Source organism: Lepisma saccharinum, chromosome 11 (assembly GCF_977018435.1).
Source record: "Lepisma saccharinum chromosome 11, izLepSacc3.1, whole genome shotgun sequence".
NCBI lineage: Eukaryota > Metazoa > Arthropoda > Insecta > Zygentoma > Lepismatidae > Lepisma > Lepisma saccharinum.
In genome coordinates, this window is record NC_139239.1 from 73,528,627 (window position 1) to 73,553,648 (window position 25,022).

A 25,022-nucleotide genomic window follows, 5' to 3' on the forward strand; every position below is an offset into this window, starting at 1 on the left:
TTCATTTCTGTATGATAACCACCAGTTTTTTTGACTCAACTTGAATATCAAAAGGGTGTTAGGGATAAATCCATTGTGGGTGCCTGCATGAACAATAATCAGGCATTGCTCTTTGGATACTGGAGATTTTAGGCCCTAAACAGTGTCGTCACACCATGCTTTGGAGGTTGTGTGAGAGCTGTGGATGTATGTTTCGTCGGAATAAATGATAGGATGCCCTTCCCTTCGATATCTACAAATTGCACGCAGATAACTTATTCTCGCATTGCAAATATCATTTCTTTCAATAAGTAGGCACCTATTACTCTGCACTTTCTTCCACCTGAACCAGTTTTTTTCTAAAAATCATTAACAAACTAGAAGCCTGCCCTTTAAACCCTATTGAAGTCTTTAATTTAGCGAGCGCAGATTTTACTGTAGGCACTTGTTTGTCTGTGGTATAAAATTTGTTTATTGTCCTTCGAACAACGCACATATCGAAATCGTCAATATTTGTACATGGTCGCGGTCGGTTTTTATTTCTACGTGTCGTGCTATATGACGAGGATGTTCCCGCATTAACCTGTGAACTTTCCTTTTTAATTGATTTTATTGTATTTACAGAGACACCAGTCGCAGCACAAACACGGTCCATCACTTTCTTCAGAGGCAACTTCAGATCCTTTTGGTCGGCTTCCTTCTGCATAAATTTTAATATGTTCACGACAACTTCACACGTTTGTCCCTTAAGTGTCCTACGATATATTTTGGAGTGTGTAGGATGCATATTCTTCATGTCAAACGTAACTCAAAATAGCACTTCTACCTGGTCTTCAGCAAAAGATTATAGAAAACAACAATGGCCCGGCAAGAATGCAAAACTCAAACACCCGATCCTAGCACCTCGACTTTACACGCACAAGTGATTTCTGAGCATTTTTTCTGCGCAACTTGCTACGCAGTCGCTTTCACGAGTGGAATTTTAGGCTTGCTGACTAGCGAAGTGAAAGAACTCGTAGCTGATCCGATAATACGCTGGCTCTACTAGTTTGTTAATACCGTCCTTGTACTCAGTTGCTGCCCATTCACACATTTGTCATTTATGTTTCACACTAAAATGTTCCCTTTTTTCCGGATGACCCTCTTAGTTACAGAATTCCGAGTTAAAACATATGCATTACGCAACTGATCTCATAATCTTATCCCTTACCTTGGTCTAGTAGTTAAAGGAGTGCTAGCAACTATGGGGCCCTTTCGGCTTCCTGAACTGGCTGAGCTAGTGTGAAGTGATTCCTCTCCTTCACGTGGTACCTCCTGTTGTGGAACCTGTAATGCATATGAAAGTAACAATGAATAGCATGCTCGTAGTTCATTCCAAATGTACAAAATGTTTAATACATCTTAACCCATTTGCCTTTTTTGATGTCTCATGCCCTCATGTTTCAGTTTAACCTTTGCATCATTTAATATGCCCAAGATACAAGATACCTCTACTCTTATTATTGCCAATGGTGCACAGTCTACTTCCCTTGAATACAGGGTGCAAAATCCTGGGGGGCATGGCCGTAACTTGGGACCTAATTTTGAGGGGGCAGAATCAAACTGGACCTAATTTTGAGGGGGCAGAAGCAGACTTATGCCTAATTTTGAGGCTGAGGCTTAACTTTGAAGGAAGAGACTCAAAATGTTTTCCATCCCATAAAAACAGCATCCAGGATTATTTGCTAAATAACTGTGATGTTTGCGAAATCACAAATATTACTCTTTTATTACTTTGCTCCTCAGGCCCCTAACTTGTAAATTTTAATAAACCAATTATTTTTTTGGGGGGTGCAAGTGCCCCCTCTTGCCCCTGCCAAGATACGCCTATGTTGGGCAAATGTGGAACTTACCCCAACAACGTTGGCCTCAAAAATCCCCCTTGACGAAATTTTTTTTGGGGGGGGGGGGTTTGTTGAACAATTGATAAGCAATTAGTTTTGAATTCAAATATTCTTTACTAAAAATAATATCGAAACGACACACAAAGTTGCGTGCTTGTGAGTGTTGAATACTTACATTCACTCACTCACTATTTACACCAATAACAATACACACAAGAATGCAAGGCAAATATAAAATGAAATCTAATTGCTTTATATTAATAGAAAGCAAAAACTTAACGAAAACATATACATAAAAAAACTTTCAACTATTTTGTAATTTATTGACTTTGTTCGCCAGCTGGTAAAGATATTAATTTGTCACTGTAAATATCTGATAAATTAATATCTTCATATTTTTAAATATTAACCCATTCAATTTATATTAATAACACTATAAATATGTATCATATAATAATTACATGTTTAATTATTTATTTGTATGTTTGTGTGTGTAGAATAATATCTCCCCCACACAACCAGTCTTCAATGATTTCACATCCTGCCTGTTTGTGTTTTCATACACTGTGCATCACACCATGCTATTTACAACACAGTACATTTTCCAGACTTTTCCGGAAAAAAATAAATTTCCTGACTTTTCCAGACTGGTAGACACCCTGGTAACTGTAACTCAGTTACTGTTAAAAGATAACTTTCCAAACATAAGTAAATAATGTATGTTAGTTACCTGTCTGGACTCCCTGACTGTAGGTTTTACTACACAACAAGTCAGATACAGCTCAAGAAGTTCTTCACTAGGGCATTTGTGTGCAGGAACAACCCACATAACCTTCTCTTCTTTCTCATGTCTACGGCTTGCGATGTCTGTAACATCTTGAGAAGGGCTCTGGAAAAAATAATGGGTTATATTGGACCATGCACTCAAGAAGAAACTGCTTTTCAAAAATGTCTTGCTTTAACAGGATAGCCACTCTAGGACCTTGATAAAATTCAAGTATAATTCCAAGTTTTCAAGGTGGAACTTTCCAAGGGTACAAACAGATGTTTTCTCTATTTCAGCTTTATGTATTACAGTCTCTCACCACCCCTACACATACGCACATGAATATATTAACAATCAAATATATAAATATAATATTTAATTTAAGGTGCGGAGTTAACATTTGCCATTTCACATACTTTGACTCGAAATACATCTACCAATAGAAGTCACTTATGTTTTTGGGATATACAGGGTGTTCCATTCAAACCTCCCACATTTCAATTCATCATTGCTAAAGGGTTATGAAACATAATGGAATGCGAGTGGTACTAGAGGAAAGAGGAACAAAGAATTTTATTGCATGACCTCGTTCTCTCACTATGCAGCACCACAAGCGTATAAAGCACAATGGCGACTCTGCAGCAGCGTGCACAATCTGTATTTTGGTATGCCGAGACCAAATGAATCATTACAGTGCAATGATGAATTGAAAGGTGGGAGGTTTGAATGGAACATGCTGTATTAATTACTTATTAATAGGGACATTGAATGTGAAAAAAATATGCAATTTTGAACATTCTGCACGTAACTACACCCCCAATGATGAAATATGCATGAGTTTTATTCGCAAAGTAATGCGAAATGTGTGCTTTTCCACAACATGAATGCTTTTTCATGAAATAACCGTGAAATATCATCAAATTAAGTAGAAAACACGCAAAAACCGACAATCGAAGTTGTGCGCCCAAACTGTCGATTTGTAATGAAACGTTTGCCTAAAGTTTCCTAACACTTGCAGCTGAAGAACGTTTTAGCTTCGATCACATCAGGAAGATGCTACAAATTGTGATTTCCCATGCACGTAATCTCGGTTAGAAATCTTCGTTCCCTGTCAAGCTGCATTTCTTTCTTCCCCCGAATGTCTACTCAACTTCCAGTTTCATTGAACTTGCTAGCTGTAGCAGCGATAAGATTAGTCTGTTCCCGCACATCAAGGGAAACAATGGTGTCATTTGTGTTCAGTCATGAATGAATTTTGTTTATCATCATGTGATTTTCAACATGTGTTTGTGTATGTGCAGTTGTGATTATTTTATTTGTTGGACAACAAGGATATCCTTTAAATACATACAATGAATAAATCACTTGAGATGTGCAATTTAGAAATGAAGTGATTTTGTGTTGATGTTTTCTTTTTGGTTGGACAGCTAAGTACTTGTGTATGTGTACAGTATATAAAAATGAACTAGTTTATCAATTTATAGCTCTTTTGTATGTTGTTTCCTCTCATAATGAAAAAGTGTGTGCCAATTTTTTTTTCACCGCTGGTATATACCGCTGATCTAACATTTTATTTACCGCTCTCCTCAGTTTTTAATTACCATAAATTTGTCTCCCTACTTATTAATATATAAGAATTCAAACTCAAATTTACCTAATCAATTCAAGATATCTTGCAATAATCTTCCATCTGTCAGATAGATTGTTCTGCAAAAGACACTAACAAAGTAAACGGATTGAGAGAATTCTGTTTTATTTTCCACGCAGCTTTTCTCGATAAAAATAAAAACTTAACTGTGAAAAACTTGCCCCAGGGCATTAATAAATGTGTTTAAATTCAATGGGATTTGGATTAATAAAAGTTGCAATTTTTCACGTCTACCAAGAAAAATTCACGTGGAATTCAGGCATAAGTGAGTAGCCACCCTGTTTAAAGTACACAACACCGATATTGAAATTCTTAAACATTGCAATTGTTTCAAAACACAGTACACCACAAACATATTGTCACCCAGAAGGGACATATTTAGGCCCAGGCAGAACAGACACTTGCTTTGGGTAGCAGCTTTGAGGGCACGATGGCTTCATTACTATATAATTTTTAAAATATTTTTCTTTAAGTACCTAGGTAGAGAAATGTGAACTCTCATGTTTCAAGATCAGGGTGCAAGAATAGCAAATACAAAATTCTTGTCTTTTTGATGATTTTTCTTGACCCTTTTTTCGTTTTTCTTAACCTTTATTTATTCGACCCCTACTTAGGTGAAGTTGGAAATTAGCAATTAAGAAAATAAATATTTATTTAATGAAAAACCCCACCAAAAGGCCAGTTAAAATGAAAACTGAAGCTGTATTTAACAAGAGAATTAGACTTGCTTCATCTATTGATGCATCCTGGACTGCATTTGGCAGACTAGCGAGGTTCTGGCATCTGGAGTCAGAGCTTTTTTTATCATCACAATATATTTGTGATTGTCCCTTCATCCATCTCATATTACCACCAATCATCTTGATATTCGCAATTACCCAAAGGGGTAGAAAAGTGAAGTAAAATAAACTAAATCAATCAATCATTATGGGAGCAAAATATTCTTGACCACAAGTAAAGGGTGAGGCAGTCAAACGGGAAGATTTAAAAAATTCACAAAAAATAAGAGAAAGCAAATATTAGTTAATTTTTGAACATGAATGTACTGTACATGAGTGGAAATTGCTAGTGTACCTGAAAAATGTTCATTTTTTTTAATATGGTGTCAGTAAGATGGTGTCCTTGGTTTTACACACATTGTCGGAGTCGCAGAGTAAATCTGCCCATGACGTTATGCTGACATATTGGTAACCTTTTCCTGCCTGTCCTCGATGACTATGACCCCGATGAAGAAACACTCTTCCAGCAAGATGGTGCAACTAGCTATACTGCTAGTGTCTATGGATCTGCTTAGACTCGCATTTCATGGTCGTCTCATCAGCACATTTGGCGATATTCTGTGGCCTACTCCTTCACCTGATTTGGTGGCTTCTGACATTTTCCTTTGGGGTTACCTCAAATCCAAAGTATTCAAGGACAACCCTCCAAGAACCAGGGATAATTTGGAGCGAATTTGGCAAGAGATCAGCAACATTCCGTTGGAGATGCTACGAAGCGTCATGGGCAGATTTACTCTGAGACTCTGACAATGTGTGCAACACCTAGGATGCCATCTTACTGACACCATATTAAAAAATGAACATTTTTCAGGTACACTAGTAATTTCAACTCATGTACAGTACATTCATTCATGTTCAAAAATTAACTAATATTTGCTCTCTCTATTTTTTGTGAATTTGTTAAATCTTCCTGTTCGACTGCCTCACCCTATATAATTTCTTCACTTTTTATTGACTTCTTAAACTACTTGTTGATTTCCTTACTTTCTCTTGACTTTCATGGCTGGTAGACGCCCTGCACATCCATAAAAATAAGACCTATGGAGTGGAGTAGTTTGTTAGCACACTAGATCTGTAGCAAAATCACAGGCCCATCATTATTTCAATCCCCACCAATCAGGTTTGTTCACCTGAAGACAAAAGATGCTCTCTCAAAATGCAGTGATAAAATATCTAGTAAGCAAAAAGATAGGCAATGATGATGTCCAATTAAAGTTCAATTTCTGTTAATAAAGAACCATTTTCAGTAGCATTCACACAAATGTTAAACCTATGTCTCCCTCAATTTTAGTGAAGATTTAAGGAAAACTTTGAATTTTGCACACTTGACAGGACATCTGGTGCCAGACAATGCTTGACAAGATACCCACAGACTCTGGAAATATACACCATGATTCAAAAAGAATATACGTATTTCAAACCAGTATGGTGTTGAAACTACTGATCACTGAACAGCAGGGCACTCCCTGGCGGAAGATAACATTGTCTAGTTTCAATCAATTGCTGCTAGATCGCTCGTGCAGCGCTGTTTGTCTTCACGATCCCAATACTTCAGTCAGTGAAAATGATGGCTCAGCAGCAGAAGGCGTTTTGTGTCCTCGAGTTTGCTAAGTGTAACTCTGTGATTGCAGTGCAAAGACGTTTCCGTGTGAATGGAACATTTGCAGATAGTATAGATAGTTCATAGACATGAGTTGTTTATGTAAACTAAAGAGCCCTGGAAGGCTGCATGTGTCTGAAGAACATGTCGCAAGAATCCAAGCTGCTTTCCAATGCAGCCCTTCGAAATCAACTTGTCATGCAAGTCGGAAGTTACAACTGCCTCAGACAACAGTTTGGCAAGTTTTGAGACGTCGGTTGGTTATGAAGAGGTAAGCGAGTTACTAGTTATATCCGCGAAACTTGTTCTATTAATTTGACGTTGGAACCGGAAGTGAACCCAACAGTAAATCATTGAGTTCCCAAGTGGATGGTGGCAGAGGTCACCAAAATTAGTAGAACATTTACAAGTAAGTTTCACGGATATAACTTTAGTAACTCGCTTACGTCTTATATTATCAACCACGTTGTTTATTCCCTTTAACATGAAAGCCATACAAGTTACAGTTTTTACAGGTACTGAAGCATGATGACAAAGGAAAAAGAGTGCAATTTTCTGGCCCGATACTGGATGCTGTTGAAGAGGACAACGGTTTCACGGGACGAATTGTGTTCAGCGACAAATGAACTTTCCACCTTAGTGGCAAGCAGTGGTGTCGCATGGAGTAAATCGTTGGGTGTTCACACCTGGCCTAAATGCAGAGAAAATGTTACCTCCCCCCAAGACCGGGGGGGGGGGATACAAACACATTGAGAACCAATTTGTTGATCACACTCACGGAGAAGAAAACAGTAAATGTGGACAACTGATTAATTGAGGATACAGAAAGGCGAAATTTGAGCCAAGAATCAAAGCTATGACTTCCGTTTTTAGTGCCCTAAACTAGCCAAGTTACAGGATTATCTCGGTATTTGTCTAGAGTTTCTGAGAACAAAAATAGTAAGCAAATTTAATAAACATGAAGAGCTGAAACTTTTCAAGTTGACACTATCAACAGCTATCAACTATTCTGCGTCAATACTCACAAAAACATATCACTGTTTACCAAGTTTTAAACAAGGCTACAAAAACCTACGCTGATTGATTTGATTAACGTCATTCATCTGGACGTTACGACAGAAGATGACAGAATGCAGGAAAGCCCTAGAAAGTGGTAAGCGGTGTTCATCAAATGTATCACCCACCATTCATCGGGAGTGACTGAAGGAGGCCACGGATAACCTCAGAATGTTGAGCCACAAAATTTTAACACACAACCTCCCAAATGTAAATCATTGATACATCAACCACTAATTCAGAAAGAACACATGCTGACCACACGTCACCCCATTACCCGTTGAAGAACTATACACCTCTAGGTAGGATTGTGGGAGGGAGACTGGCAGCCAGGAGATAGGCCAAGGGCTTCGAGGGCTGTCATGCCATGGGTTATTAAATATATACATATATAATAAATTAAAAAAACCTTGGGACTCTTTTCTGCGAATGTTTAAGGATTCCTCTGCTATTTAAATAAACCTTTTCTCATTTATTGTATAAATATAATTTATATTTTAGTTATACAAATTTGAATAGTACAGAACTGTTCTAGTGAAGTCAGAATATATTTTGTTAATAAATTTTAGAGTACAAGGAAAAAAATAATAAACTAAAGTAAAACAAGAAATATGAATAATTATAATAATTCATGTTTTATGAAGAATACGAACCTGGGACCTTGTACTGTGCTAGCCAGTCCGCCAGAACGCCCACCGAAAATCCATTTACAAAACACAGGCAAATTTTCATTTACTGTGAATTATTATAGTTTCCGCTTAACACTCCCCCCCCCCTTTCCTTGCCCGTCAATGCCCTCAAAAACAAGGAAACATTACTAAGGTAAACAATACATTTTTCCCGTTTAATTTATTGAAATGCCTTACTTCTCTCCTCATTGGAAATTTTTTGCCTGTTCCTAAGAATTAGCCTCCACCATTTCCACTAACCATGATATCAACAAATATGTTTGATTCTTTTTTTTAAATTTGAACAGCCATTTGTAATTTCACAGCAGCTTGGTAAGTACGTCTCTGGCAATGCTCGAATTTCATGATGTGAATCGCAATTCGCAAGCCAGCCCCCATGGTGGAGTGGTTAGCACATCACACTACTGGGGTCCTGGGTTCGAATTCTGGCCTGGGCATGGGTGTTTGTGAGTGTCCATTCATCAATTTTATCATATCATCACTCATCTCCATCTTCGCAAATTAGCCAAAAGTGGCACAAAAAGTGAAATACAATAAAGCAAATCAATCAATCAATCAGGCAATTTGCGAAAATTAAAATTATTGTTTTAAAATTTACCTGTAGGAGTTTATAACAATTATAATTTGTTTTCAATATCCATACTCGCTTACATGTGTGCCAAGATAAATATTAGTTTCTACTATCAGTGTGGGGCGTTACCCCCGCACCCCCTATACGCCTTCATGGCGTGGTGCTATACACAGGGGAACACTTTACCTTTTTTTTTACCTTTACCTTTACTATCAGTGTCTTCGTCTTCTTTCTTTTTGACTTGTCTACATTATCTGAAGGATTAAGCAACAATTTTAAATGTCGATGTTAAGTGTAAATCTGCTTATTTTGGTGATATAGTGTTTTAAATCATAAAACCTTTGCCATGCAAGGTTTTGGGTGAGCGACAACTATTTGTAATGTTGTTGAGGAAGTTTGCACCCTTAATTTTTGGCAAAATGTATTGGAAATTAAAGATAGGCTATTAGGCTAAATCATCGAAGATTCTTCGGAATTACTATAACAATACATTCAAACAGTGCTTGCATTATAATATCTTGACGACTGCTTACTTTTCCCCAATACAGAAGCTAAATGAAATGACAAATAAAATAATACCTCGCACCTCGGCATTCTCCGAACAGTTGCTGCCATCCATCTGTTGAATGTTCTTTCGGAATGGCGCGTGCTCCAATTCCCAGTTTTCCCTCTTGTTTTTTCGGCTTCTTCCATCAAGCTAGATAGAACACGGGAAGAATACAGCAGAGGGAGTTCACTGCGCCAGAGGTGCCCCGGCGTCTCCGTGTCTAACCTTGTGAGCTTTTCTTGTAAACAGTAAGGGAAATTGGAAACTTTTAAGCATTGTGAAGACTTTATGAACAAAAATAGCTGCTTTGTAAAATAAGTATATTGAACTGTAGTGTTTTATTTTGCACGAGAAGAAAACAAATTGAAAATTTTCCATTTTCGGTTGGGGGTTCGTGTGCTCCGTGAACCCCCTTCGGGCGACGCCTCTGGTGGCAAGGTAAATAAACAGAATGTTCGAATTGGGGGCCTACAAAACTCACATTCTTACGTTGAACATAAAAGAGATTTGCCAAAAATCAATGTGTTTTGTGCAATATCCCATTCATCTGTATACAGCCCTTATTTTTTTTTCATGAAAACCCAGTTAATGGTGAGAGCTACCTTGCCATGTTACAAAACAAGGCTGAATGAAGGTTTTGAAAACTTCATTTTTCAACAAGACAGGCATCGTCAAGTGCAAGATTATCTTAATGAAACTCTTCCTAACCCTTGGATTGGTTGTCAAGCAGCTAAAAACTTGGCACTTTTCAGCTGGCCTCCACAGTCACTGGATTTGTCTCCCTGTGACTTTTTCTTGTGGAGGATGGGGTTTGATTTGATTTGATTTAGTTTATTTTACTTCGCGTTTTGTGCCTCTTGGCTAATTTGCGAAGATGTGGATGAGTGATGAAATGATGAAATTGATGAATGGACATTCACAAACAACCAAACCCGACCGGGATTCGAACCCGGGACCCTTGGCGTCGCAGCGTGATGTGCTAACCACTCGGCCACAGGGTCGGGCTTGTGGAGGATGGGGGTACATTAAGGAAACCTCTTATGTACCACCACTACCAAATGACCTGGAAGAACTGAAAAATTGGATCACTACCGCTGTAGTGTCAGTGATGATGTACATGCTTGCCCGAGTTTGGAATGAATTTGATTACCGGTGTGATGTTGTTCATGCCACTGGTGGAGGACATATTGAACATCTTTAGATATTCGTAAGTAAGTGTCAAAACTTTCAGAAATGTACTACTTCTATTTTTTAAATATACCTGTTTGAAATATATATATTCTTTTTGAATCACCCTGTACTTATGATTAAATTGAAAATAAAACTTTTCAATAAGACAAAGAATGTTAAGAACTTCTAATTAAGAAAAGCAAAGAAAAGGATATGAATTGAAAGTCCTATAATTTGTCCAAAAAAATGTAGAACTCAAAGAAACTCACAAGGCATCTCATATTTCGTTCATAATTATTCCGCTGGTCTCGTAAGTCTGATAAAGAGATCTGAGTTTCTATATCAATTAGAAACCGTCGACGAGTACGCCTGCGACGAGGTCTACGGGATGGTCTTCTCTCAGCCTCTTCATCAAGTTCTTGAATCTCCAATAACTGACAAAATGTTAAAAAAATATGTAATAATCATACCTACAATTGTAATATAATTAAGCCTTGTTTCCATATTGAAACCAATAAGTTGCTGACCAAGGCAGTTTATTAAGGTAAAAACACTTAACACGTAACGTTTCCGAGACACCCCTTATAAAACATCCCTGAAGGACCAAAATTAGAGTTCTTCGTCTGGGGAAGACCCTGATACAGGGTCGAAACGTTACGTGTTAAGTGTTTTTACCTTAATAAACTGCCTTGGTCAGCAACTTATTGGTTTCGATACCTACAATGAATCTCAAACTTCTTGTATTTGCACTAACTAAAATTAATTAAGTTCCTAACATTTGAAAAATGAATTCTATGCAACCATTTAATATAAGTACTACAGCTACTACAGAACAATTACTTCAGCATATTGTTTAGTCATCTTAGAAGAAAGGATTCGAGGAAATCGATCACACTTTGGTATTATCTTTACAGGCAAGTAAGCCTCAATTACGAAACTAATGTTCTAGGAAGTGTACACCATCAAAGAATGAAACACAGAGAAACAGCTATGGAAAATGTGAGTTTTATTTTTCTGTTATCTGCCAGAATATTTTATGATGACTATGATGCACTTGACAGGCTAAGTCACTTCAGAGCAGCTCAATATGGGTGATCATCAAGTCAATGGACTATAATGAGGGTGGTATTTCAAAGGGGGTTGAGGAGGAATTCCCCCTCTGGGAATCCCCTTCTTGTTGCAAATTTTGGTCCTTCAGGGATGTTTTATAAGGGGTGTCTCGGAAATATTTTCGTTTTTGAATCTGCCCTCTTGGGCAATTCACACATTACGGAGAAATGAGATAGATCACATGCTTGGCAACATTGTTAATATATAGTTGCCATGCAGTGCTTTACAGGGCAGCAACGTGCTTTTTGTGTTCGTGCGTTTTATAAAAATAATGATCCTTATCTTGGTGTGCGTCCTTTGTACCGGCATTATTATAACCTGTCAGGAATGAGAGACATCCCAAGCGCAAATTTAATTAAATATTGGGTGAGAAAGTTTGAAAACACCGGAAGCACTATGACGAGTAATAATCGGTATACACCCCAATGCCACAAAATTTGAGAGAATTGAAGCAAAGAATTACACATGAAATCAATACTATTCCTCGTGCAATGCTTCAGCGAGTCATCGAAATCTTTAGTTCCAAGAATAATTGAATATGAAAACATGAACGGTCACCATTTGTCCAATACTCTTTTCCAGAAATAAAAATTTAATGTTTAAGCTTTCTTTCGGTAATAAATTTATCTTTATACAAAAAATTTAAGTATTTATTTTAATAGTTTTAAAATGAAAATATTTCTGAGACACCCTTTACGTAATATAATAAGTTATACATAATAACTTCAAACGAAGTTAACAAAATATCTTCCCCATCCCCTGGAAATTTTTCAAATACCACACTGTACAATGTTTTAAGTCCGCTGTTGGTCTCTAAAGTTCCTTATCATAAACACGAGTGAAACTCTTTTTCACCACTATAAACCATTATTTTCACCATTATATAAAAATTGCATGTACACCACAAACAATTGAAAACACATCAGAAAATGCGAGGTGGCTACTCTAGCTAAGTCTAAAGTCAAGAAGTGCTGGAATAGGTTTTAAACATGAAAACAAGTGAAGGAAGAACAGGTGTATCTTCAACTCCCTCTTCCCTTTCCTTTCTTGGTTCAAAGAAGGTGAAGATCCGACAATGGAGTACTGATCTGTGGCTGCTAGTTGCCACTCATTGATGTTTCCAGCAGAGAAATTCACCACGAACGGGGAATTGGAGCCAAAGAATACAGGAAAGGGGAAGACATGAAAAAAGTGAAAGAAATTAGAAAATCAACACAACTGAACTCTTTGTTTGTTTATATCTATTAAACTTTAAAAGGATGTGCTATTCAATTTTAGCATTAGAGTTTTTCTTAATACTGGGGGAAGGTAGAGTTGAAATACCTTATCAAAAAAGAAAAAAAACGGAATTTTCAGCAATGTAAGAGAAATTAGTTAACCAGGAAGTACATTGTTCTGGTAGCTGTTGCTGACAACTTTCAACAACCCACGGTATGTATTAACGAGATAGGGAAAACCCATTGAACCTTCTCGCATATCTGTATAAACCTGGGTGTGGCCAGGCAAGTAGCCAGGGGGAGGGCTAAGGGGGCTGAATACCCCTCCCTGTAATCAGGATTTTGTACAAATATCTTACTTAAAATTTATTTTTATTGTTAATAACAGAAATAAAGTTATAACCACAGAAAAAACTGCATTACATCGAAAAAAGTTCAGTAGAGAAACCAGATTACTTTTTATATTCTACCATTTAATCCAAAGAATAAATGGATTCATAACTTCCAAAACTTAATAGTTTTCTTTGTGAGAGGTCACAGAATATAAACTTTATGAGTAAAACTTATCACTAACTGTTAAACCCCTTTTTTGAAAGATTGTGTAAAAGTTAATAACAAAATACAATAACTATGATTTTCAGTGCACGAACTGTACAAAATATAAGAAAAATAATGGACAAATATTGTGTTAGATATTCCCTGATATGGTGGATCGAGTAGCAAAATCTCTCCACTTATGTAATAACAACAATAAATTTGGATTGAAATTGGTATTATTTTTAATAACTTATAATAGTTATTATTGTAAAATAACAATAATTATTGTCATTATTATTTGTACTAATCAAGTATTTTATCTATGGCAAATACTTTTGGCAATACCCATGCTGATAAGGGATACCCACCGAAATAAAATTCTGGCTCTTGTCACTTCACTGTAAATCTCCCTTAGATATCAAGGAGACAATCCCATCAACTTTTACCTTGATTGACGAGTTTCTTCTATTTTTAAATGATTTGACATTTGCTTCTTCTCTTTCTCCTTTAATTCACCCATGTAAATTTTTACATGTTAAAATTGTCGCAAAATTAGTCTTCTATTTTCAAGGTTTCAACTTATTTTAGAAAAAGAAAAATTCTGACTTTCCATATTTTCCAAGCAATTTAGACATGCATTTCTAGACCATTCTGCAGTTCTTCAACAACCATTTTACAAACTTGGTTCTTGATGAGAAATATTCAATGTACCAGGTGGGCCATAAGTCAGTTGTCACTAACAATCGTTAGACTTTGTTTTGCCTAGCGTAGTGGAAGTCAGTTGTGAACCTGACTAGTGTGTATTACCCAGCATTCTTATATTGGGTAATATGCACTAGTCAAGTTCACAACTGACTTCCACTACGCTAACGATTGCTAGTGACAACTGACTTATGGCCCACCTGGTACATATATACAGTGTGCCCAGCTTAAAAGTATAATAAAACAAAAATTAATAACTTGAAAGTCTATTAAGATATTACATTTCCATACAGTTTTCTTCTACTTATAGAGTAACTCAAAACGTTTTTTTTTTTATATATACCTAATTTACCTCGATATGTACACCATTAGTAGCACGTCTGATGTCCAGCCTATATTCAAGATCTGTGCATGTGTTGTACAGCATTACTGGAGTCACATTTTGGATCCGACGTCGTACATCAGAAAGATTACGAATTTGGTTTGGTACACTGGAGACTATTACAGATATTACTCTGCTTGATTTTTTCTGTGGGGTTTTGTAAACTCTCAAGTGTACCGAACACAAGATCCTGATCTTCTTGTTCTTCTTAAAGGTTTGCATAACCACTTTTGTTGTGTTGTTGTATGTATATCTTAGTGTAGCTTGAAAAAGTTAATGGAAATCAGGACGAAACATCGCAGTTAAAATAAAATAAAAAAAAACACTAAAAATAACTGTTAGATTATTTTGCACCTTATCTTATTGATCTACAATGACTCATTTGTGCTGCAATCCGGAATGTGACTCCAGTAATGCTGTACAACACATGTTTGGAGCTTGAATATAAGTTGGACATCTGTCATGCCAATAATGATGTACATATCGAGGTAAATTAGGTGTGTAAAAGAAACTTTTTGAGTTACTCTATAAGTAGAGGAAAACTGTATGGAAATATCTTAATAAACTTACAAGTTATTAATTCTTCTTTTATTATACTTTCAAGCACACTGCACATACTAAAAACAAGTTTTCCATGTTTGTGGGAAACTGATTTCAGAAAACATGCAGCCTCTGAATTTCCAGCTTAGTTTAATTTTCAGTGTTGTCAGTTTTTCACCTTCTTTCACCTTCATACACATTATGTAACAAAATTTCCAAAAATGCACAAAATTTGTACAACTGTGAACAGGATTATGTTAAAAAAACAATTTTAAACCTTGTTAACACTGGTTAAATACATGCGTGTTACTAATCTCAGACTTTTAAATTAATGAAAAAGATCCTAAGCGAGACTTACAGATGCATCAGCTGACCCATCAGGCTGTGCCTCAGAAACTGGGGTTGGAGCGCGAGCAGGAGAAGGTATTCTTTCTGGACCTTGAGGAGAAGCAGCAGGAGGGAAGAGCTGCGTGGGCTGCACTTGATCCCTTTTACGCTTTGGTGTACTTTCTATTGGCTCTTGTCTACAAAACATTATTAAAGTGTGAATATACACAGTTGCATGCATATTGTTATTTCTTCCTATTCAACTACTGTTCACAAGCAGAAAAACACTGAATTGGTGAAGGTTTGGTTGGTGTTTTAAGTCCACTTTATGCACAGTAAAGCTAATCGGGACTGGACCTACAGTTTAAAGTGGGATCCGAACCACTATGTGCCTCCACCAAACCTGCGACCCCTTGATTACAAGGCAGGGAATCATATCAGCATTGTCTAGTCAGCATTCTAGTTTCATGAAATGAAGACCTTAGTAAACAATTGTACATATTTCTTGTCTTATCCTGTCAAAAAATCGACAAGATAAAAATCCTGCACAAACACATCACACACTACAACGACGTTTTGCACAACATGAATGTATCATCAGCTTCAGACTTGGCTGAACCTTTGGCCGATGGCCAGACAGCTATTTTCTAACTTTCCTCTCCTTTAGAAAAACTGCTATGACATTTGCTTAGAATTCCTTCTAGAACATTCTCATGAATCTTCATGTAGTTTACTTTCACTGTTGTCTAGATATTACCAATAGTTTAATAGACATACATAGCCATGAAACTATTGAGAATATCTAGACAACAGCAAAAGCAAACCATATGAAGATTAATGTGATTTCTATAGAAGAAATTCTAAGCATTTAATCACAAGTAGGAAATAAGGGGGAAACCCCCGAAAAATGTCCGCCTCCACTACAGTCCCGATGCCTTAAATTATACCGGTACTTCAGTTACATGAAATATTTACCGGATTCTCCCGTTTATCCTTGTTTTTTATTCTTTATTCATAATTTCCATTTTTTTTACATTACTAATGATTATTCTGAAACCAGAATAATCATTGGTTTACATTAATAGTGTTAGTAGGGTTAAAATGTTATTGTGTTAGATCTACATTATTGATTTTAAGATCTTAAAGTTAGAGAGAACAGGTTAGTAACACTAGTGTAAAGTGTATGAAATGAGATAAAAGAGTTAATAGGATACGGATTTAAAGTTGATAAAGTTACTAATTAGTAGTGGTAGGAAGTTTTAAAGCCTTCCTTTGTTGTTAATTTTTATCTGTTAAAAGTTCTTCATCACCATGAATTAGTAACGGTCTAGTAAGAAGTGTGGACATTAGTAATTCGAGACAATTTAGGGGTGGGAGAATAGTAGGAGAAGTGGTTGCTGGGGAACATCAGTACGAGAAGGACCTCTTGGAGGCCAGAGGAATGAGAAATCCTGGGTACGTGAGGAGGGTATCTCGTAAAATGTATTACGTGCTGTTACAGGTTGTTATCTGTTAGTGGTAGTGATATTAGCCTATGCTCTGGGTCGAATCCTTGCTGTGATAACTTGATGGCTTTTAATGGCTGGTGTCATTGTCACCTGCTTCCTTCTTCTTTCCTGTTGAATGAAGTGAAAAATCTTCAGTTCGTCTCTGCCTCTGTTGCTTCTAGGTCTTCCTCAACGGGATCTCACTGGAGTTATGGAGGATTTAGTTCTGCTTCTCTCTGCGTTCTTAAGTGTTCGGATCTTCTAAGTTGTTGGTTTGGAATGATGGGATAGGGTTAGGGATTTGGGTTCTGAAACGTGAGAGTTCCTCTTTTGAGATTAAGTCTCCGAGTTGTTTAAGTTGGTAGAAATTCTCGGATCTTATGAGCTCATAGGTGTCAAAGCTTTGTAAGGAATCTCTCAATTGATTGATGAGGGGGTTGGTAGAAGGACAATATAATATTTTGTGTTCTGGAGAGTCGTTAATGTCGTTGCATGACGGACACGTCTCGCTTGGTCTCAGGTTGAACTTTATGTAAGTGGACTCCGTATGGTCCATGGCCTGTAATGAAATGGATCAGTTCCTTTGTTGGTTGGAAACATGTCATATCGAGTATTTCTTGGATGTTTTATAGGAGGTTAAATACTATTCTTCCTTGTGGTGCCAAGGTCAATTCTCGCTGCCATTCTTGTATAATTGTTTGTTTAATATCTAATATTGTTGGTGCATGACTCCCTAAGATTTCCAATATTTTATCCTCATGTGGAGTGGAGTTTGTTTATAACTGATTCCTTGAGTGTACTGTTAGTTAGAAAGGGTGAACTGTAAGAAAGTATAGTGTTGTGTATGGTTAAAATGTAGGTTTGATTGCGAGAAAACGGAAGGTTATAGTTAACAGTGCCAATTGTTGGCAATTTATTGATGATCGCTTCTGCCTTTGAAGTCACAATTTCAATGTGTCTTCATAGGAGCACATTCTCTGTGACGGTGATTCCCAAATATTTAGATTCTAGCGTGCGACAAGATAAAAACAAGCATAAGTAATTTTTCAGATTTTAGAGTATTGCAGCAGTTTTTCAAAAGGAGAGGAAAGCAGGGACTACTGGAGAAGGTGAAAAGGCAGGAGCTGTGCTGAGAGAGAGGAAGAGAATGATGGTCAGCTTGGAAGCCAACTCATGCGATATCCAGTAGCTTGGTGGTACTTCACATAACCAGAAGATTGTGCATTCTTTTGTTTTTGTATATTTTTCTTACTGTATGGTTTGGTTTGCTTTATTTTACTTCACTTTTCTGTCACTTTGGCTAATCGGGAAGATGAGAGTGAGTGATGATGTGATGAAATTGATAAAGGGATGATCACAAAGAACACACATGCCCAGGCTGGGATTCGAATTTTGGACACCTGGCATCATAGCATTCTGTGCTAACCAAATCTTATTGTATGGTGTGAGAAATTACGATTTCCTGTTTTGTTATCAGTCAAGTTGGTAACGATGATTCTATAACCTTCAATAATGTTCCTTTCAAAGTATTTTTGGCATTCGCCAATAAACTGAAATTGTTTTGTCCAAGCTGTGATTTTTGTTGCCAATAACAACTTGAACGATAACAGAACAGGAAATCTTCATTTCTTATATTATCATACAATAAGAAAAATATCCTACAAGAAAACACCAACTTCTAGTTACATCAGGTACCACCAAGCTATCGGATTTCACAAGAGTTGACTTCTGAGCTAACTATCATCTTCTTCCTCCCAAAATTGTAGTCCTTGTATGCAAATCAATCAATCAATCTCACCTTACTTTTACTTGTCTACGTTGGTCCTTGCTTTAACCTAATGATGCACGAATGTTGTACAAACAGTCATTTTAACGTGTGATGTCTTTGTGGAGTGTTCACTTTTATCTTGCTGAAGTTTGGACAATATGTAAGGTAAGAAATACGCTCTCTGCACTTTGTGTGGGAATGTGAAATCAACAATTGTACATAGTTGAAGAAATGTTACCAATTCAGCATTTCATACATGTGATGAAAATATCACATTTCATGAACATAATACAAATTAACTTATACCTATTAGCAGAATGTAACCATATTTTATTTGTAGCACAAAATATTAAGCAAAGAGAGGGAGGTACAGGAGATTCTATTGAGTGCACTGTGTCTGGTGTACAGATAGGGCTCCACACATTCACCATATCAGTCAAAGTGGAGGTCATATGATCAACATCATGCTCTGGCTGGCTTTACCACACCAAGTACATATTACTGAGGACTGGGTGGTTCTCCATCAATCTTTGGCAGTTTCTGTGATCAAAATAAAAGTGCTCCGTGAATATGAATGTAAGCATACTAAGCACCGAACGTGATGATGGTAGTAAAACATAAAATCTCTATTTTCATTTAGCACACTTCGAATATATAAGAAAGCAATTTTTCTACCTAAATACAAAGTCACCTTCTCTTACCTAATCAAATTCCCTGATATTTTATTTTTTAAAAACTTTAAAATGCATTTAAAGACAACTCCACATACTAGAAAGTACCAAAACTTCATTAAGGGTTGTGCTTAAGTATTTCAAGTTTATTAACTGAACCCAAAGGAGTAGAAACAGAATGGACGAGATTTAGAACAGAATTAGTAGAGGCAGCCGAAACGGTATGTGGAAGGACAAGCAAGAAAAGAAATAAGGAAGAAACACCATGGTGGAATGAAAGAACTAGAGGCAGTGAAAAACAAAACTGATGCATTTAGAAAATGGTTTGAAGTTAAATCACAAAATGCACGAAAAGAGTGTGGAAAAGAAGGAAGAGGCAAGAACAGTAGTAAAGGAGGAAAGAGGAAAGTGGATGGAAAATGGACCAAAGTGCTAGAAGAAGATGTAGATGCAAACAAGAAAGTATTGTATGGATTAGTGAGAGAAAGGAGAAGAGAAAGGGGAGACAGCTGTAAGTTAAAGGATGAAAGGGGAAATGTTGTAGAAAAGGATGAAGAAATACAGAAATCATTTCGAGAAATTGCTGAACGTGAAAAAAATGAAATGAACATGAAAAAATTAAGGAAAAAGAAAACAGGAAAGAAAAAGTGAATCTCACATAGAAAGAAGTGGAGGAAGCTCTGAAGAGAATGAAGAGAGGTAGAGCACCTGGAGTAGACGAAGTGCCAGTGGAAATGATACTAGGAGTGGAGTGATTGGTGTGTAGTGGCTGTACAGTGTGTTGAAAACAGTGTGGCAAGAGAGAGAAGTGCCAAGAGATTGAACAAAGGGGCTAATAGTTCCCATATGCAACAAGGGGGTCAGAAAGGAATGTAAAAACTACAGAGAAATAACACTTATGTGCCACCCAGCAAAGGTGTATGAGAAAATATTAGAAAAAAGAATAAGGGAAGTAACAGAGCTGAACATGAGAGAGGAACAGTATGGGTTTAGAAGAGGCAGATCAACAGTAGATCTGATATTCACCATAAGGCAATTACAAGAAAGGCACAACGGGAATGGAAATGATTTGATTATGACATTCCTAGATATAGAAAAGGCATACAATAGCATGAACAGAACAAAGATTTGGAAGGCTCTAAGAGACAAAGGAATCGAGGAAGAGATAGTGTGTAAAGTACAGAGTACATACAAGGCCAACCAGAACTGTGTGAAGACAGCAGTGGGAAGAACAGTGTGCTTCAGTATAAGTAATGGACTAAAAAAGGGAAGTGCTGTCCCCACTGCTCTTCATAATGGATGAATTAACGAAAAGGTGGGGAAGAAGATAGGAGAGGAAGAGATGAAGGCACTGTTGTTTGCTGATGACTTAGTAATATGAGGGAACAGAGAAGAAGAAGTACAGAGACAGCTTTATAGTTGGAATGAGGAGATCAGAAGAGCAGGAATGAAATTCAGTGCAGAAAAGAGTGAGGTGCTAATAACAACAAGAAACAGAACCAGAAATGAACCAAGAATAAAGATGGACACAGAAGAATAGGGTAGTGGAGAGCTTCAAATATCTAGGAAGCATAATTGAGAGAAGTGGAAGAATAGATGGAGGTAAAGAGAAGAGGACAAATGGGTGGTGGACTGTATCAAAGTGTTTGAAGATTAATATGGAACAAGGATGTACCTATGAACTGCAAGAAGGAAATATATAACACATACTATGTGCCAATACTTTTGTCGCTCACAGAATCTCGCGTCAGCTTCTCGTCAACTCCAACTGACGATAAACTGTTTGGTTGAGTGGTCCTCCCAAACAGGTTTCACCTTCTCATCCGAGAAATCCGTGTGTGTTCACTTTTGTCGTCAGCGTACATGTCATTTCGATCCTGACCTGTACATGGGGAAATCTCCCCTGTGCTTCGTGAATGAGGTCAGCTTCCTGGGCCTCATTTTCGATAAGAAATTAACATGGCTACCTCACCTTCGCCAGTTAAAGTTCTCTTGTTTTCGAGTTCTGAACCTTTTACGCGTTTTATCTCATACTTCTTGGGGTGCTGATAGGACGGTATTGCTTCGCCTGTACCGTGCTCTCATCAGGTCGAAGCTAGATTATGGATATGTTGTGTATTCTTCTGCCCGCCCATCTAGACTTCACATTCTAGACACTGTCCACCATGCTGGTATACGTGTGTGCTCTGGTGCCTTTCGGACCAGTCCAGTCGCCAGTTTGTATGTAGAGGCATCTGAGCCGTCGCTGTCTCTACGAAGACAGCGGCTGGTAGTTACCTACTTCCTCCATCTTCGCTCGATGCCTTCACATCCTTCATTTCACACCATCTCAGACGAGGGTAGACTGGCAAGGTATCGGCTCCACCCAAGTATCACTAGACCATTTGGTGTTCGTGCAGACGAGATCCTGTCAGCACTTGGTGTTGGCAGTGATCTTCCTGGCGTCTCTCCACTCATTCCGCCTCTCCCTACCTGGGAGTTTCCTGCACCTTCTATCGACTTTTCACTGACTGCCCTTCCAAAAGCAGAAACACCAATGGTTGTATACCAGCAACGGTTTTTAGAACTTCGTGCGAAGCACCCCAATTTTAATGTGTTTTACACGGATGGGTCCAAGACATTCGAATCAGTTGGTTGCGCTTTCGTCCTAGACTCTCAAAGTTCCAGTTACTTGCTACATCCTGCCTGTTCCATCTATACGGCAGAGTTGTACGCCATTCTAAAGGCCCTGGACTTTGCGGACGTCAATGGTCTGAAGAAAGTCCTTGTGTGCAGCGATTCGACCAGCGTGTTGCAGACCCTGGATTCGCCGTATTCCCGGCATCCAGTAGCGCAACGCATATTCAGACGGCTTGTGTCCTTATCTAGCAGTGTCGATGTACACTTCTGTTGGGTCCCTAGCCACGTGGGCATCCAGAGGAACGAAGCAGCTGATGCTCCCGCCAAGTCTGCTAATGCAGACGGCAATGTTCTCGTCCACCTTTTGCCAGCTAGCGACCTGCAGAACGTGTTCCGTTGTCGCCTTCTTGACACTTGGCAGGCCGAGTGGGATACGGAAACGGGGAACAAGCTTCACGCTATTAAGCCCACCACAGGTGCTTGGCGTTCCTCGTCCCGTCCCTCTCGGCGAGAAGAAGTCATTCTTACCCGCCTGCATCTAGGACACAGCCGTCTAACGCATAGTCACTTGCTGCAAGGGCTGGACCCTCCGTTGTGTCGTGTTTGCAATGTTTTATTAAGCATTCGACACATTCTCGTTGAATGTGTCGATCTTGCTTACCTCCGGCAGACTTTTAACCTTTCCGGCTGTTTGTCATCCCTCTTGGGTGATGACAGCAGCATTTTATCAAATGTTTTTAGTTTTTTACGAAGAGCTGGACTCTTCCACCGTCTGTAAGGAGGTTTTTAGTTTGTTTGTTCTGACTTTTTAATGTGTTGTGTTTGTCTCGTGCAGGTCTTTTTACAACCTTGCACTTTTAATTTTTTCCCAAGGGGCTATTTACACCCCTTTTTAAGATTTGAGTCAGAATTTTAGATAAGGGGCTATTTCCCCGTATACATAGAAGGGTGCAAAATGGCCTTTAGTGCCGACGCACCCAAACAATTTTTAAATCAATCAATCAATCAAACCAATAATTATGTATGGAGCAGAGCCTTGGACAATAACAGAGAGAGACAAAAGAAAGATGCAGGCAGTGGAGATGACATTTTTAAGAAGTATATTGGGGAAGACTGGAAGAGATAGAATAAGGAATGAGGAGATACGACAGACAGTGGGTGTGGTGAATCTTCAGGCACAGATGAGGTGGTTTGGACACATGAAGAGGATGGATGCAGAAAGACTACCAGTAATAGCTTACCATGCACAATGAGTGGGAATAAGGCCAAGAGGGAGACCAAGATGTCGGTGGAAAGAGCAGATAGTGGAGTGTTAGGAGAAGAGGACAAGATTGGAACGCCGTGGAAAGAGAGGAGTGGTGGAAGACCAGAAAAAATGGAGAGGCTTGACTTCTATGCCAACCCAGCCAGAAGCAGGAAGTGGAGAAGGATGATGATGATGATAAGAACTGGACTTATGGGAAATTTTAACAGATACCAATACAAAATAAATACAGCATGTTCTGCTTAGAGGGATCGAAAAATAATTGAAAATTTGAAGGATAAATAATGGATAATTAGCATATCTTTTTACGTATCTTGATGAAAACTCTCAGAGTTTAGGAAAATGCTTAATGCAACTCAATGTGTGCATCTTGAGTTGCCATGTAGTCATCTAAACAGTATTCAAGCTCCGCCAAGTGTTCTGTAGCATCTGTGGAGTGACTAGTGCAGCTGCATTTGTAATGCCTTACCTCAGATCTTGTAAAGTGTGAACAGAGGCAAAGCATCAGGTCATCGGGAGATGCGGCGATGGCCAAGCAAGATAATAAAAATATTGTATTTTAAATATATAACAGAATAAGTAAAAAAAATAAGTCAGAATACTTGTATATTTGTTCAAAATAAGCCAAGAGACAGCATGAAACAACTTGAAATACGCAAGAGATTCGCTAATCTTAGCACATCGAAATGATGCCCAGTACTACCCCTCGCACCGAACCCTCCCATCAAGTTTCGTATTGAAGGCAATTGTGTTAGAAGCCTCAGCTCATCCCAGAAATGGTGCAAATCCTTCTCTCTCTCTCTGCCGGTGCCGAGAACAGCTGAATGCTTCCGAACAGGCAGACTTGGTCATAACACACCCTTTTTTAGCTCCCATCCCCATGTTTACAGCCATGGCAGGGCTCTGGAACCATCAAGATTATTCCACGTGTCCAGTGGCATACTGAAGCAGGGGTTGGTGAGGCACATAATCCCTGCTTAGGCTCAATATTCTTAAAAAAGAAAAAGAAAGATTATGGCAGGCAGGAAACGATGGCGAAATGAAGAATTGAGGAATGACAACTAAAAAGTACATGGAACCCCCCTCCCTTCGAAAATCCTGGGCACGCCACTGCGAATGCCTGCTATTTCTACTTGTTAAGAGGAATAGCACATATTGAACGATATGAAATCTGCTTTTCTATATCAAAACAACAACTGGAGGAGGACCATAAAGGTTCTTACCTTTAAATGCGACAATTGAGGTGTTGCATTTCAGTTTCGATCATTTATAATAATAATCATCGTATGGGATAGAATTATGTATTTTGTAGTCGTAAGGTCTGTGGTATTAGCTTTTACATTGAATTGGCAGTGACCTTGGCATTTATTGCAGAGAAATATTGTGCTCTCCCCCTCCATTAAAAGATCGACCCTGACATTTGGCAAATTTTGCGATGATAACTGTCACGCTTCACCACTGAGTGTGAAAACTCTGTCTTGGTACACAAAATGCATAACAGATTTATCTCCTGCTAGCCAAAGCACGCACTGAACCTTTTGCTATGGTGTTCACATTCTTACATGCATGTCTGGTGCTGTACTGAATAGCGTCAGGCTTGTTCCCGCATTACACATTGGCACGCCTGCACACCCTGCTGGAAATTTCTACTGTTTACAGTAGACAGAATCTTACTGATATCAATTGCATTCTACTGTGGTTCTGAGAAAT

The 25,022-nt window shown here is 38.1% G+C and overlaps 1 protein-coding gene across 2 annotated transcripts in view; it reads right to left on the reverse strand.

Moving 5' to 3' along the window:
* Positions 1 to 25,022, reverse strand: part of LOC145995318 (uncharacterized) — an 83,591-nt gene that overhangs the window by 11,327 nt on the left and 47,242 nt on the right. For both annotated transcript variants that reach the window (XM_083131927.1, XM_083131928.1), the window contains exons 8-11: positions 15,535 to 15,700; positions 10,958 to 11,122; positions 2,593 to 2,751; positions 1,190 to 1,305 (exon numbers count right to left, since the gene is read on the reverse strand). In XM_083131927.1, coding sequence (XP_082988053.1) covers positions 1,190 to 1,305; positions 2,593 to 2,751; positions 10,958 to 11,122; positions 15,535 to 15,700 — 606 coding nt within the window. The remainder of the gene's footprint in view (positions 1 to 1,189; positions 1,306 to 2,592; positions 2,752 to 10,957; positions 11,123 to 15,534; positions 15,701 to 25,022) is intronic.